Raw genomic sequence first — 16410 nt, 5'->3', positions numbered from 1 at the left:
GGTTATGGGAAGTTTAGAAATTATTTTCTGAGGGTTTCTACATTTTTGGGTAGCTATTTTTACATATCCGTTTTCATAGCTTTTTTGGGGTGCAAACAGTGTGAAGCAGAATAATCGGTGAAGTGGAGTCCCTTTCACAAGCACAGCAGCTGATCCTGTTTCACTGTGTTCCGTCCGTTTTCCCTTCAGCTGTGAAGTTGCAAAAGGGACTTGCGTCCAGCCTGGTGTGACTCTTTAGCGCACTGTGTCACGGGAGCAGTTATTAGAGTGATAGAATTGTATTGTGTTTCTCTCTGTTATTGGAAAGAGTGAACGACGAAAAACAGTGTTGAATAGTGATATTAAACACCAGGAGATTATAATTAAGTTTAACAAGTGATAAATGTTATCTGTTAGAGTTTCAATTTGTTACTATAAATGTAATTTTCTAAAAATTTGTTTTGGTTTTAGGAACAGCGACTTTTGATAGTCCTGAGTAATTGCTGCTACCTGGAACGTCACACCTTCCTAAATATAGCAGAGCATTTTGAAAAGCACAACTTTCAGGGAATAGAAAAAATAACACAGGTAAGTGAAGTGTGTTAAATGGGCGAGTGGTTGTGTCCATCTGCTTAGTTTCCAGCTGTTTTCTCAGCCCCCCTTACCCCCTGCTCCTTCCCCACCCTCATCCGCCCTGGCCCCCTGAGTCACTGATGTGACGCTCTCCTTTTTCTCCAGAGCTCTAGAGCCCTCTCAGGGGTAGAGTTGGTATATTTCCCACCTAAGCTTTTCAAAACTGAGGAAAGGAAAGGAAAGGAAAGAAAGGCTTCAAACTCAGATCCTTAAGAGTCATCTCTGATTTGGCTTCTTTTAGGTTAAAGCTGTTATTTCTAGCTGACAGCAAGCCCTGAGCCTGCAGAACTACCTCCTCTTCCTCTCTCCGCCTCCAGGGGACCACAGCAGGGCTTCTGCGTGCCTGCTGGAGCACAGGCACGGGTGCTGGAGCACACACACATGCGCATGCGCGCGCACACACACACCCACACACCCACACACACCCACACACACACACACACACACACACACACACACACACACACGCCTGCAGGCACTGCTCTCGATTACTCTCTTACCTGAAAAATACATCCCCTCCACTTTCCAGTCCTGCCTGTAGAAGGGCAGACAAAAATGAGTCCTGTAGAAGTCAGTGGAGTAGTTTTTTTTAGATGTCACACTTTGTTGTTTACATTTCTCAAGTAAGCAGAGAAGGAAAAAATGAAGTAATCTTGTTATTATTAAAGGTTGCTTGGTTCCCGGGCAAAGGTTTATCAGATTTCTAAGTAAAACTAAGCTAGAACCACTTTTGTAATGTCAGTACAGTTTTCTCAGTGCAGAGAATAAGAAAGATAGTGATCTTGTCAATCTTATAATCAAAAAGCACTCTTGATGGACTGCATACTTTTTACAAATGATGGTTCAGTTCATAAACTAGATTGGGATTTTTTTTCAAAGGTTGAAAATGTCAGAGTGGGTGGCTGTGTCTTGTTTTCCTGCCTTTTCGTAAAGATTAATCATCCTGATGAGAAATGTTGTGACTTAATTTTAGGGCCAAATGTCGAGCTTATTTCCAGAAATTTTTGTGTTAAGAATTGCAGGGTGCTCTCCTGCAGTAAAAAGTTAGTATTTGTAGAAAGTGGGCATTTTGTTTTTATGCAGTAACAGTAATGACACCAACATTGTTATTGAAAAAATCTTTTATCACTTTAAAAATATATGAAATGATTAGGAATTGCATATAACAAGCAAGGAGATTTTTAGGTTTTTACACAGTTGTAAGTGGGAATTATCTATTAGATTCAGTTTGTAGCATTAAGAAGTGGAATGCAGTTGACGTGCAGATAGGCTCTGATGTCCTTCCCAGTCTTTGTCCAGGTGGTTCTAAGACCGAGGTGGTATGGAGGATCTGGGGGTGGGCTATTTTTGTCACTCAGAATTTGGAGTCGAATCTTTTGAAATCATTCAGTTGAGTATTAAAGAAATAGACAGTAAACTGGATTTGTGCTGCCTGTGGGGATTCTGTTTTCTCTGAGTGAACGCGCTCATTTCATGATGCCCACCAAGTAAAATATGCTTTCTGCTTTAAGGTGAAACGCTGCCGCCTGCCGCTGGCTTCCGTGGCTCCCTTCTCAGACAGGAAGTGGCTCTGGGGGCCCGGACCCCGGAGCAGTCCCAGGGCACACGGGTCATCCCCTCCCTTCCCTTCTCTGCTCCGCTCTGCTCTTGGAGGGGCTTCTGCCTGGTGTCCTTCTCCCAGACAGGCCCCGCCTCGCTCAGGTCTCCCTCCAGCTCCCGGCAGGCATGTTGCCAAGCTTCTCCAGACACAGTTCCTTCTGCTTCCTTATTCCACCAGGAGCTGCGCCAGGAGAGGCGCGGAAATGGCCAGCTTTTCAGTCCCTTTATCTCATTCTTCATCTTCGAGAGTAGGGTTAGTTTTTGCGTAGGAACAGACATGAATAATCATGCTTGTTAGGAGTTCGTTAAAATTTATTGATCGCTCATCTTTTCCAGCTAGGATGATTATATATATACAGTTTTACTCGATGAAAGTAGTTCTGTGATTAAGGAAAGTATTATTAACTCCGTTTTTTTTTCATACAGAAAGATGCTCAGAGAGGTTAATGCCTTGACCTACAGGCAGCAGAGCAAAGCAGGCCTCAAAATTAAGTTTCTCGTGCTAAACCCAGAGTGCTTTCTGACCCAGCGTTGTCCGTACGTTGAAATGACGAACAAAATTGTTTCCGTGAAACTTCACCAAACGCATCGGACATGAAGCTGGTTGATTAATGTATATCACTTTGGACTTTATAAAACAACATTAAGTAATAAACATGAAATGTATCGGATCAGAGTATCAAATGCATCTTTCCCTACAAGATGCTTCCTTTAAAACAGGCCCCGCTGTAGGCCTTCAGTGGCTGTGCTGTTTGGAATCCGTGCAGCAGGCGCCAACCCAGAGTGCAGGGTGCGTGTCCACGTGCACGCCAGCGCCTTTGTGTTTTTCTCAAGTTTGGAAATGTCTTTGCAGTCATGCATTTGTCTCCTTATTATGAAAGTAATACCTAGTCATCATTTTTTAAAAGGAGAGATACTGAAAATCTAAAAAAATTTTAAAAATGATCTGTAATACACCAAAGACAGTCTTATTTTAGTGAATACAATTAGTGTCTTATATATACTATATGCCCGTATCTATATATGTTATAAAAAATATGAAACATTTTTCTGAATTCCGTTTACATTGAATGTATCTCTTTCTGTTGATCTGTTGTGCCCACGCGTTTCCATTTTTAGTAACAGTTTTTGTAAATATGAGTTTTATGGCTTTATAATATTTGTTAGTGTGGATGCAACATTTTAAAATTTTTATTATCTTTTTTTTCCTGCTGGGAACCTTAAGGTTATTTTTGTTGTTGTTACTGAGAGAGGAAGATGGTCTTTGGTCACATTTCTTGCTGCCTCTCCATAGATTCCTAAGAAGTAGGATTACCACTCCAGAGACTCCTGGTAGAGTTTGCTAGGTTGCTTTTCGGAAGCTGGTCTCACCACATTTAGCCATCATTGCTGATTATAGCTTTTAATTTGATAGGTGACACTTTTTCATATGCTCATTGACTGTTTACATTCTAGAAGAGTTCCTTTTAAAGGCACTGAGAGGTTTAAGGAAGGACAGAGTTTTGCATTTTAAGTTTGCAAAGCAGATTTACCGCAAGTCCTTAATTCTTTGAGAAGGGAAAACCAGAACTATATGGTTAATAAACTTTAGCTTATAACTTTATTGCGGTAGCTGTAATTACATAACTCCAAGGAATTTTTTTTACATATGTAAAATGCTATTTTAACCTGTCTTTTAAAGGGAATTATCTAATTTAGAGTTTGGATAATTGCAGAGTTTTGACCACCTCAGGAATGTAGTCACAACGGCCGTTAACGTCTGGCGTTAAATTCTGGATCGAGGTTTTATTTGCAGCCCCTAAATCTCTTTCAGATATTCCAACGTGGAGGTGGAGAAAGGAGAGGTTTTTTAAAACATGTCCAGGGAAAGTCCTTTATAGCAACCCGTTTTAAAGGTTTTTGAGTCACTTGAACCTTAGGTATCCTATTTTACACATTCAGTTGGTTTTAGCTTAATTGTATATAATTCTTTTTTTGCTGTTTTTATTTATTCTTGTTAAAAATTTACTTTGTTTTTTAGTACAATTTTTAAAGGTTACACTCCATTTACAGTTATTACAAAGCATTGGCTCTGTTGCCTGTGTTGTACCGCACGTCCTGGAGCCCATCTTGCACCCGGGAGCTCGTGCCTCCCCCTCCCCACCCTGCTGTGCCCCTCCCCCTCCCCACTGGTAACCACCGGTTTGTTCTCTGTATCTGTGAGTGTTTCTTTTTCGTTGCATTCACTAGTGTGTTGTATTGTTTTGGATTCCACATATAAGTGATGTCATACAGCATTTGTCTCTCTCTGTCTGACTTACTTCACTAAGCATGATGCCCTTCAAGTCCGTCCATTGCCGCAAACGGCAGCATTGCGTTCTGCGTTCTTTTTATGGCTGAGCAGTGCTCCATTGTATATAGAGACCACATCCTCTTTTTTCATTCGTCTGTCGATGGACGTTCGGGTGCTTTCAAGTCTTGGCCCTTGTACATAGTGCTGCTCTGACTTCACATAGAAGATGTTTCAGAGATGAGAGAGAAGCTCAGAGTCTGTTTAGAAAGTCGGGGACATGCAGGACATAAGTGAGGAAAACTGTGCGTTCACCACGTGGGCAGGATGTGGGGTCCGAAGCTGAAACCTTGAGCCACTGGAGTCAACTTCCACCGCACCCCCTTCCCATCTCTGTCCTCGGGCTGGTCTCCCGTCGCCCTCCTCCTCCACGCCAGCCCCTCTTTCCGGGAGTCGCGTCTGTCGGCCAGCCGGGCCCGGGGGGTGCCCTTGCCTCCGTCTCCCAGGCCAGCCGCCGTGCGTCCTCCGCCGCGCGCCCAGCGCTCTGGCTGGCTCCTCCCGCCCAGGCTCAGCCGCGGTCACCGGCGCCCGCCCCCTCTCAGCCCCTTCGCTCTGCGGCTCGTCGTCCCCGGGGGCGGACGCAGGTCTGACCCTGCCGTCCCTCCTTCCCACCCCGGCGCCCCCGTCTTTGCTCAGCCCCGCGGACGGCTTTGCACACTCATCCGTTCAGCGAGCATCCGCCCGGTGTCCGCGCGCCGGGTTCTGCCGGGGCGCTGGCCTGAGCTGTGTGGACTCCGCCGGGGGGCCTGCTCCCCAGCCGCAGCTTCACGACCCCCGATCGCCCCTCTTGGCCTGTCTCGGCTCCAGGCGTCCCGCCCCCAGGAAGCCTCCCGCGCCGGCGCCGCCTCGGCTCCCAAAGCGCAGGCTGGTCGGGCCCCCTCTCTGGGAGGCTGCCTCCACACGCTGGAATCGCATTCGCCCCCTCACGTTGAGAGGAGTTTCACCTCGGCTTACTTCTTTTCTGGAGTGTAAATTATTTTCCAGTATTTCTATGTGAATACCCTCCCGAGGAACAGCGCTTGTGCAGACGTGAGCGGCTGGAGACACGCGTGTCGTGGCCGGGACCCTCGGTGCACGTTTGTATCACCTCCCTCCCCAGGGGTCACGTCTGCGTTTCCTGACTCCTAATTAATACGGTGTTTACTGTCACCTGCTTTTGAGTTTTAAATGGCGTAAATGGGATGATACAGCATGCGTTTTTCTCTGTCTCCTCTTTCTACTCAATACTGTTTTTGAAGTATATCCGTGATGCTGCGTGTCGGTTATGCTAATTTGTAACATAAATTAGAGTGTCTCCTTTTTTCTTCTCCTGAAAGAGTTTATATAAGAGTTGGAATTATAGTATTTGTTCTTTGAATATTTGGAAGAACTCTGGTAAAACTTTCTAGGCCTATATTTTCTCTGTGAGACAATTTTTAATGACTGGTTCATTTTCTTTAACGGTTAAAGAACCATTCAGGCTTTCTGTTTCTTCTTGTTAGTGTTGGGCATCTGTATTTTTCTTGGACTTTGTCCATTTTGCCTAAATTTTCAAATGTGTGGCATAAAGTAGATTTATAGTAGTTCTGCACTCCTGTAATCTCAGCGGCATCTGCAGCTGTGACCCTTTTGTACTGAGCGCTGCTTCCTCGGTCTTTCCAGGCTTCATCCTTGATCAGCTCTGCCAGAGTCTTTTCAAGAACCAGCCTCGGTCTTCACGGATCTCTCTTCACATCCTTGTTTTCGATCCAGTGATGGGGTGCTGAGCTTAATTGTTTTGTTTGCATAGCCCCCTGGTTCCAACCCTTTCCCTTTGTAATATGAACATTTAAAGCTGTGACTTTCCCTCTCTCTAGCTGTGTCCCACGTGCTAAAACATGGTGCTTTAGTGGTTCAGTTTGTGTTTTCCAATTTTAATTGTGCGTTTTCCTTTGACACACCAGTATGTAGAAGTGTGATTTTAAATTTTCAAATTGAGGAGCAGTTAGTTTCCATATTGGGAGTTAGTTTTTTCTTTGTTAGAGATTTCTAACTTGAGTGTTCTGATGTCAGAGTATCACGTTTTTAACTTTGTTGAAACTTGCTTTGCAGATGATACATGGTGAGTTTTCCTAAATATTCTATCTTGCTTGCAAAGAGTGTCCCTCAGTTTTGAATACCACGTTCCATGTGTGTCTGTTAGACCAGGTGTGTGAGTTGTTCCATCTTCTCTCTTGTCCCTTTTGTGTATGTGTGTGTTTAATGTCAGTTACTGAGAAAAATGTTGTACAGTCTCTCTTTGGCTACTTTTTAGATATTTTCTTCATGTCTACCGTCCTGTAGCTCGACTGTGATGTGTCTCTTGGTGTGATTTTTTTTTTTTTTTTTTTTTTTTTTGCCTTTTTCCCCTGACTCTGATTGATGCTTTTAATCAATCCTGGAAAATTCTCAGCCATTAACTCTTCAAATATTCTTCCCTGTTCACTCTTTTCTCACTTTAAGAATTCCTCTTGGATCTGTATCAGTCTTTATATTCTCCATGCCTCTTGCCTTTTTCTTTCATGTTTTTTCCCTCATCTTTAAATTCTCTGTAATGACGAGGAGTATTTCTTCAGCTCTCTCCTCTTACCCACTGCCGCGTGTGTTATGTCTAATCTTGCTGAAATTTGCTGTCTATTGACATTTTATTAAAGTTGTTTTTCCAGAAACTCTTTTTGGTTTTTATTACTAAGTCAGGGAGAACAACTAACTTACTCAGGACTAGTGCAACTTGAAACACTGCCCCAGTGTAGGAGACGGTGGCCCTCAGACGGTCCTGTGTAGGTGGCCAAGTCAGCTGCAGGCTGTACCCAAGTAAGTGGAGAGGGAGATTTTGGCAGTCAGGTGAAGCCTAATTAATGGGATGTGAGCTGGTTAACTTGATTACAAAAAAAATTCACAGAAAACAAACAATTTGGGGAATCTGTAGATCTTTAAACAGTCACAGGTTAGAACCACGGCAGAAGGTGAAGGAAGTGAGGAAAAAGAGCTCCCGCCAGCCGGTCCTAGTTGGTCCTTCTGTGTCAGGGAGACAGGGTGTCCTATTTTATCACAGCTTGCTTTTTTATTTTGATAGCGCCACCTCTACTAGGGGATTAGGGTTTAGTTTTTTAAATTAACTATTTACTTAGCATTTATTTTGTCCACATTTGACAAGTTATGGTTCAGTAACAAGAAGGAATATCAGTTCACTGTCTGTCCAGCCATCTGTTTGTAAAGAATTAAAAATATATTACTTTGACTGAACCTAGTAATCCAGATTCACTTGCATAGAGATTCTGATTATAGTTTAATGAGTTTCTTTCTATAGAGTCGGCTCAGTTAAATGTACTCTTTCTGTCATGTTTGAAATGAAAATAACAGGGCTTTTTCTCTGTTTTTTTTTTTTTTTTTTCTTTCTCAGAAACTTTTTTTTCTTTTTTAAGTATTCTTACTGCAAAGTTTTTAAAATAGTAAACTGGAAAATTTAAGTTGGAAACATTAAATCACAACAGTGAAATGATTTAACGTTTAACTATTTTGAGCAAGCTGCAGACCCCTGTGTAGACACCGGGGAAGCAGGGCACTGGCTGAGCAGGTGTTTTGTTCCTGGATGTGCACCCCGTGACCACATGTGACATCAGGACACCTTGACTTACACGTTGCTGCCAAAGAGAAAGATGGTAGATCATCACAAGCCTCTAGAACGCTGCCTCCCAGTGTACTCTGTGTTTCTGCACGTTGTTACCTGTTGTTGGACCACAGCTGACCTTGAACTGTGTGCTGGGGTTCAGGGTGCCGAGCCTCCGCCCAGTCGTTTAGTTCAGGGTCCACTTCTGCACCCACACTCCCCGTCTGCCGGCTCTCGCGGTAGGTGCTGTAGCATCTACTCCTGAAAAACATCCATGCGTCAGTGGGCCTGCACACCTCACACCTGTTTCTGATTGTGTGGCTATCGAATGAGCACCTTTGCCCCTTTTCCATTAGAGACGGCTGGCCTGGAAGACACTCGCCCCCGGCCCCCCTCCCCTGAGAAGCTTTGCAGCCCGTTAGCGCTCGCTCTCTGCTTCCTCATCAGCCACATTCTGTGAGCATAGTCTTTTGGGTGTTTTCTTATCTCTCTGCTCTAGTGGACCGTGGACAGTTCTTTTCACATAACTTTCATCCATCACTCTCAGGTGGTACGTTCATGATGGAGGGACCCTGTCCTTGCATTTCAGATAGTGGTCAGGAGAACGCCGCTGACATCTGTGCTCCTCAGGTGGTGTGAACAGGGCATGTGAACGACGATAATCACAGCTGCTGGCATTTATTATGTACTTTAAGTGTGCTACACGAGGCTCATAACTTATCATTTCGAGTCCTCATAGAATAATTTACGAGGTGAGTCCTGTTGATTCTCATTGTTTCATTTGCCTGGTACCTATCCGTGCATACATTTATTTCCAACCTTTTTTTTCAGTTGAGGAATACCGCATATATAGTAAAACATACAGGCCCTAAGGGTATATAGATTGATGACTTCTTCACAGCACCCACCACCCAGATCAAAAGGCCGTGGGCAACCCTCTCAGCACTGTTCTCACTTGTGTCAGCACAGGGTACCTTCACCTGTTCTTGAACTTTGTGGAACCATAGTTTGTAGTCTTCTGTGTCTGGCTGCTTTTGCTCAGACCTAATCATTTCTGAGATTCAGCCAAATTGTGTGTCTGTTGTTGGTTCATTTCTTTTATTGCGGCGTTTGGGTAACGTATTTTGCTTACTCATTCTTGGTAATGGGCTTTGGTTTGTTTCCAGTTTTAGGTCTTTTATGAATGAAGGTGCTGTGGGCACTGCTGTAAAAGTCTTTTTGTGGACATTTGTACTCTCTTATCCTGCATATGTACCTAGAAGTAGAATTGCTGGTCATGGAATAAGCTGATAGAAACTCTGAGTAGTTTTCCCAAGTGGGGGTCTCCGTCACACTCAGCCAGCTGTGTGAGTATCCAGGTGCCCCACCTGCTCACCCCCACGTCACATTATGTTTTCTTTTAGCCCATCTCCTGGTTTTCATTGATGCTCTCTGATAAAAAGTGGTGTTAGGCATCTTTCTTATGCATTTAGGTGTTTCAAAGCGCCTGTTCAGTTCACTTGCTCATTTGTTAATGGGATTGTTTACCTTTCTATTAGTGATGTTCGAAATCTGTGTATGTCTTTGTAAGATATATATTTTTTATTCTCCCAGTCCATGGCTTGCTTTTTTTTATATGTATATTTAATGGTATCTTTGAGTAGAAATTATAAATTTTGATGAGATTCAATTTATGACCTTCTAAAAATGTTTAGTGTCTTTCATATCCTGTCAAAATCTTGACCTGCTCCAATGTCCTAGATTTCTTTTTCCCAGAGGCTTTGTCGTTTTCACTGTTATCTTGTGGGAGGTGATCTGTCTCTTACTGAGTATTGCATTGTGTTCATTATTACTGTAATTACACATGTATTATGATTGCTTTACAGTATGTGTTGAAAAGACAGTTGTGTTCTTTTTTCCCCGATATCTTTTCTTGCTGTATTGCATGGTCTACGACCTCTAGTACAGTCTCGTGCCGGCCCGACCCTGCACTCCCCAGGTTCGCACTCCTCCCGTGTTGAGGGCTCGGCCCCTGGGTGCTGGTGAGACCAGGCACGGACCTGCAAGGCTGACACTGACCCCCGCCCCCCAGCAGGAACCAGTTCATGTGGGCTGACCTTCTTGTGAAGACGGCCCCTGGTCTGTATAGGGCACTAATTCTTATCTTGTTACACAGCTGCACTAGAGTGGTCTTTATTACTGAAAGTAAAATAAAAAGCATGCCTTTGTAGGAAAATTGAATAAGCACTGTTAAAATCTGCTGACGTGTTTATTTACAGTGTTTTCCTCTTTCTTCATCCTCAAGTAGATAGCTCATACTTAATCTTATTTGTGTTTATAGGTTAGCATGGCCTCCTTGAAAGAGTTGGACCAAAGACTCTTTGAAAACTACATTGAATTGAAGGCAGACCCCATCGTTGGCTCCTTGGAACCTGGGATTTATGCAGGCTACTTTGACTGGAAGGACTGCCTGCCTCCGACAGGTGGGTGGTGTGAGGTTACTGAAGCCTCCAGATGCATCTGGAGGGTGAATACGGGTTTGCTTTCCTCAGCACGTGCCTCAGATGCTTTTCTTTTCATTCTTATTTTTTTCATATTTACTGAGGGATTGATGTTAACTTTTTATTAGCTTAGACCCATTTTTTGATACTTTGGGGTATGGTAGACTTTTGATTATTAGTACTTAAAATGGTTAAAGATATTCTTAAATTCCAGAGAATAATTAATTACACATCACAATGTGTGATCATCTCAGTAGTGCACACTTGCTTCCTGTGATATTTCTTTACTGCATAGAAATAATAGACTGTGAGTGACAGTTTTATGCAATGACCTTGCAACCTTCATCAAAAAATTTACTTAAGACATTTGGTCACTTCTGTGGAAGACCCAGTTATTGATGCCAAAAAGGTGAAAGATACAAGGAGAACGTATGGGCGTGAGAGTATTGTAATAATTTAGCAAAGAAAATCCGCCTGCAGAAGGATGGCTGACAGCTCTAGTGTTACCACTGTGACATCAAATGAAAGTCACTTAAATCACCTCATATATATATTTTAGAAATAACTGTTGCTTGCTGAATGAAATACATTTTTTGATTGATCAAATAGTTGTTTCTTTGTGTGAAGTACTGTAGAATACAGAAAGCCAAGCTGTCCACAGACATCGTTGTGTTGGTGTAGCCTGACGTGGAAGTGGTTCTGCTCATGTTAGACGTGGGTTCTTTGGGGTGTGTGTGGCTGTGCCAGTGACCTGCTGCCAGGTTGAGGTGCCTTCATTCTTTCAACTAACGGTTGCAATCACCTGTCGTTTTTGTTGTGTGATGCTTCTATCAGATGGTGGTAACACTGTTTACTCTTTAAACACCTTTGCTTTTTATTGTTACTGTCCATATTAGGGGTGACGATACAGTCATGCCAGAATCCTTCAATTAGTAATAGTTTACATGACTGCAGGTGTTTAATTCCTGCCGTCACCGCCATTGTAGACATAGGAGTCTTCTGCCTGCAGCTGACTGTCATTGAGCTTTTCCCCTGAGGCCATTACCTGTGTTCACATCCTCTTCTGTGTCCAAACTGGATTATAGTTCACATCCAAATATATTCTTTCACAGTTTAAGTCTGATCCTATCAGTAACTTGCTTAAAATTTTTGCAGTGTCTTCCTGTTAACTTACCGTAAAATCTGCAGAGTGGTCCGTGCTGACTCTCGCGCCCCTACCCGCGGCCTCTCCAGCCGCCTGCAGTGCACTGGGCCTGTGGTAGCCCAGACTTTCCATGTCCTTCCCCAGGGCCTTCCCTTTACTTAGACAGAAATCCTCCCCCGTGAGTCCTGTTGTCCTCAGGCCTCTGCTTCAATATCCGGACACCAGCCATCCACCCTGCAGAGGTGGCGTGGCCCACGGAGAGCAGGCGTGGCGTTTTAGATCTAACCTCTGGGAGTTACGCGTATCTGATGTGTAGGATAATTGTCTACAAGGGCGAGTGCTGTACATGTGTTCCCAGCACCGGCCTTTACATTGTTTGAGCATCTTAACGCCAAATTCCTGAGGTCGTGGGTAGCAGTCAGTTGTCCAGGGTGGGTGTTGAGACTCACCTTCTGTGTAAGCCGGGCTCCTGACTTCACGTGAACAGACATGACTTTCAGGGCCTCACTGACGGTCATCTGTTGACAGCCTCTGGAACTTGTGATCTACAGTCCTTTTCAAAACTCTTGGGCTAGATGACTTTGGGAATTTCCATATTTTGGGACTTTAGGAAGGTAATATAGTGCATATACCACATGTTATGTCACAGCCTCAGTAGAGATTCCTGCAGAGAAATAGGTGAATATTGGATTAGGAGTGACAACAAGATCCTTATCGGTTCAGGTGAGACATGCCACCACGATAGTTTACCACAGATTCGCAAATTCACAGACAGACAGAGGCTCTTGCCTCCCAGGCTCTGTGTCTCCCTTGTCCAGACTCCCATGTGGTGCTTGGTGCCTGCTTGGGAGGGTTTGTTCCGTAACAGCGGGGACCCCTTGCAGCTCCCACGGAGCCGTGCCCGTGTCCTGGCTGCCCCGGCCTCGCTCCCGGCCCGGCGGGCCCGCGCCCACACAGGTGCTTTCCCCGAAGTCCTCCCAGGTCAGGAGGGTTGCTTCCAGGCCCTTTTACTCTCGCTTATAACGCTTCAGTACACGAACCTAATGGGTGTGTTTTTTGTTTCTGTTTTTTGTTTCCCTGTTTTGGGGAGTTTTTAAACAAAGATGTGAGGAGATTCCTTTCACATTCTCAGACTTCACATCATTTATGTTTTTTACAGAGCAGTGACTGAAAGGTTCAGAATTCCAAGGGGCAGGTCGCAGAATGTTTTTCAATCAGATGTCTCCACTTTCTCCTCAAGGGAACAGTGCCCAGTGGTCAGCTGTGGTCTGGGCTGGGCCCCAGGCTCTGCAGACAAGCCCGGCTGCTGTTTCCCCGTTGGGGGCCGAGGGGCGGCTTCCGCTGACGGCTCTTGCCTCTCCGTGGGCCCTCCCCTGTGACGTGTGTGAGTTACTCCACGTGGGCCCTGCTGCACCAGACTCTCGTGCAGGCAGTTAGCCCGTCCCCAGTTCACAGGCGCAGAAGTCTTGTCCTACAGGAGGCCTTGCACACATGCACACATAGGTACCCTCTCACACACACATGCGTACACGTGCACACCCTAAATTTTTTAACTCCTTGCGATACGTTTGTCATTTGTGTGTCTGTAATGCCTGTGCCTTGCACATAATTATCACTTCATCCTTATGACAGTCTTCTGAATTTCAGCTGTCTTAAGACCAGTTACTCAGCACCTCCTGAGGGTCGGGGAAGGGTGGCTGGGAGGTCGGGCGTGAACCCTGGGCTCTGGTGCCCCAGCTGCACTCAAGCCTCATCACTCTCCTCTCCGCAGCCCAGCTTAGGAGAGTCACCCGGGTGGCTCCTCAGAGACCGCACTCGCCCCGTGTCCTCTCGTGCCTCCCAGCGGCTCCGGCACCCGCGCAGCTCCACGTCTGTGCCGGGGCTGGGCCCGTGGGTGTGCGCGCCGTCTGGCTCCGTGCGCACCGCGCCCCCGCTGCTCCCTCTCCCTGGGAGGGACGGCCCCTGCAGCCCCCTCTGGTCCCTGTGCTGGAGGGCGGCCCTCAGTCTCCTCGCACCCCGGCGTCCCCGGGACGTTGGCTCCCCCTGGGCTTGCGGGTCTTTCCTCAGACTCTGGGCGGCTTCATCTGCTCGCGGGCGACTGGCGCCTCCAGCGTCCACGTCCGCAGCCCGACCTCTGGGCTGAGCTTCAGGCCCCCCTCCCCTCGTAGACGAGTGCCCTCCGCCCTCCCCAGCACTGGGGCCAGCCAGCGCTCCCGCTCTTCTCCGCACCCTGGTTCTGCCCCCGCCACCCTCGGTTTCCTGGCAGGATGCCCCCGTGTCGCCCAAGCCCCGCACCCGTCTTCCCGTCCCCGGCCGCTCGCCTGTGTGCCAAGCCCGTCCGTCACTCCCCTGCTCGAACCCCTCAGGCCACCCCGTCCTCCGGCTCAGCCCTGCCTGTCCTGCTCCCGGCCCTGCCAGGCCGTCTCCGGGGGCTTCCCTGCCCCTCCCCGCCCAGGCACTGGGCCGCCGGCTCCTGGGCTGCGAGGTGAGGGTGGGAGTTCCCAGTTCACAGCCTCAGTAAACGTGCAGGTCACACTTCAGTTTGTCTTCCGCGTATTTGCTCTATGGTTTTGCAGTGATTTTTCTCAGTTGTTTTCCCGATAGAAAAGTAAATCGTGTGATGTTCACTTTTAATAAATAGTACACAGTGCATGTGCATATGTGTTTAACCGAAGCAAGCATTTAGCATTTGTCTCCCGTGCAAGCCCTGAGTCTTGAGTAACTGCATTCGAACTGGAGCCTGCCCAGCAGGGATCCCTACACGTGAGCAGCTCTCACAGCGTCTGTGCAGAACGCCACGTGCTCTTCAGGGACAGCTGGGGTGCGTCTTGCTGAGTCCTTGTCAGGACGAGGGTGCGGCAAGGGCAGTGCCGGGGTCTTAGGGCCTTGGCCGCACCCTCCAGGTGGGCAGCTGACGCGGAGTGTCCAGGTCCTGCCTGTAAGGGACCTGGCGTCCTTTCTCTGCCAGCTCACGTCTCCCCAGCCCTCGGGGTGAGGGATGATGGGTGCAAGAGGATGTCCTGATTGTCTGGGCGACGTTTATACAGAAGTGGGGTTCTGCCGGCCACGTGGCCGCGAGGCCTGTGGCTCTTTCTTCCAGATAAACTTCCTTCCTGAGCAGACGCACTCGCCACTGCTCTGTCAGCCATTCATTTGCCATTTCTCTGATTTCAAAGCCTCTTAGAAATTGTTGGTGTTGGTTTCACTTTTATAAACTGTACTTAGTTCTGTTCTTGGTGTCACTTTGACTGCGTGATCCCCAACTGAACCTCAGTCTCGCACAGTCATATAGTGATTTTTAGTTTCTTTAAAGCTGACTGAAGTTTTGAGACCTCGTGTAAGGTGAACAGCCAAAACACGTTGACTTTAGTCTTCCAAAATAATTTCAGTTAGCAAGTTTAGTATTATCTTTAGAATTTTCATCTCTAAAATCTCATCCAAAGCTGAATTTTGCAAATCATATAGGTTACCGACTATTTACTGCTATAGTTAGCAATAAACTTCGTTTCTGATACTGTTTGTGGTAATTTTTTTTAAGAATCCAGTTGATTAATTTCACGATTCAAGAAGAGAGATTCGTTAACGCCGTAGCTGTGCTTTTTTCACCTGACAGTTGGGTGTTTAAATTGTCGCCTCTTCACTTGTGTGTGTGTCGGGAGGGGTTATCCTGGTTCGTTCTGAGTCACTGAACTGCCTGCTCCATTGTTCTCATCTGCAGTTACTGGGTTTTAGCTACATTGAAAATGGTCTTAGTCTCCGTTTACAAACACACATGGATGTTCACATCTTTAAAACGTATTAAATAAGAAAAGTAATCTTTCTTTAAATTTTCACTTAAATATTGGTGTTCTGTCAGCATTTAAGTTTGCATATATTCCTAAAGGTAATAAACGAATTTAAGAATCTTTATATAGGTAAAGTACTTAACTGATTTTTAGCACAAAATGCTCTTTTGTTAATTGTAGTCATTGCAGTCGTGAGGAGGAGGGAAGGCGTGTATGTCACCGACGATGTGCGCGAGCGGGGCGCCGGGCGGGGCCTGCAGGGGGCGCACGGAACCCGGAGCAGGACCGCTGCAGCTCAGCAGCGGGCCAGGTCCAGTTCTTGGAGGGCGCTGGGCCTGCCCGACGTCTGTGAGAGAGTCCTCGCGTGGACAGCTGGAGAAGACGCTTGCTTTCCGTTCACACGTCCCGCCAGCGCCATCAGGTCCGCTGCGTCCGAGGCAGCCTGCCCTTCCCTCGCTGCTGATTCCAGGGTTAGAGGGTGGTGGGACGCGGGGATGCTGCCGCGTGCGAGGGGAGGCGGTGATTCTCCCCGGAGGAGGTGGAGTGCAGCCGTGTGTCCTGCTCCCAGTGACACGCGAGGGGCAGGGTGGGCGCAAGGAACCAGCCCTGGCAGCAGCGTCCTCTCGAGCGTCTCCCGGAGCCAGCCTCACCTTTGCGTGTGTACCCGGGTGCGTGCTTCTCTGCGTGCGGTGGGGTGGCTGGTGGTGGTGTGAGGGCCGGTGTGCTGGGGAAAAGGATCGCAGCTTTAGGTGGCAGGAAGAAAAGCTAAATAGATCTGTGATTCTCTTATGATGTTATATCCGTTTGTTTTTTAAAACTGTCCTCTTGGAGCTCTTGAGGTGTTCTTTTTATCC

At 46.6% G+C, this 16410-nt stretch overlaps 1 protein-coding gene across 8 annotated transcripts in view; it reads left to right on the top strand.

Annotated features, from left to right (window-relative positions):
- EXOC2 (exocyst complex component 2) overlaps positions 1-16410 on the top strand; it is a 146089-nt gene that overhangs the window by 98553 nt on the left and 31126 nt on the right. For 4 of the 8 annotated variants that reach the window (XR_009048053.1, XM_057699582.1, XM_057699583.1 and 1 more), the window contains exons 21-22: positions 451-567; positions 10468-10609. Coding sequence is in view for 4 of the 8 variants with exons in the window: in XM_057699582.1 (XP_057555565.1) it covers positions 451-567; positions 10468-10609 (259 nt within the window). In the remaining 4 variants the exon portion in view is untranslated. Of the gene's footprint in view, positions 1-450; positions 568-2637; positions 2825-10467; positions 10610-15736; positions 15978-16410 lie in introns of those variants that run through there. The other 4 variants (XR_009048051.1, XR_009048052.1, XM_057699581.1 and 1 more) reach the window with 2 other exon arrangements.

The sequence above is a fragment of the Hippopotamus amphibius genome, chromosome 11 (genome assembly GCF_030028045.1).
Source record: "Hippopotamus amphibius kiboko isolate mHipAmp2 chromosome 11, mHipAmp2.hap2, whole genome shotgun sequence".
Taxonomy (NCBI): Eukaryota; Metazoa; Chordata; class Mammalia; order Artiodactyla; family Hippopotamidae; genus Hippopotamus; species Hippopotamus amphibius.
The sequence above is the reverse complement of the archived record's forward strand: the minus strand, read 5'-3'. Positions and strand labels throughout refer to the sequence as shown.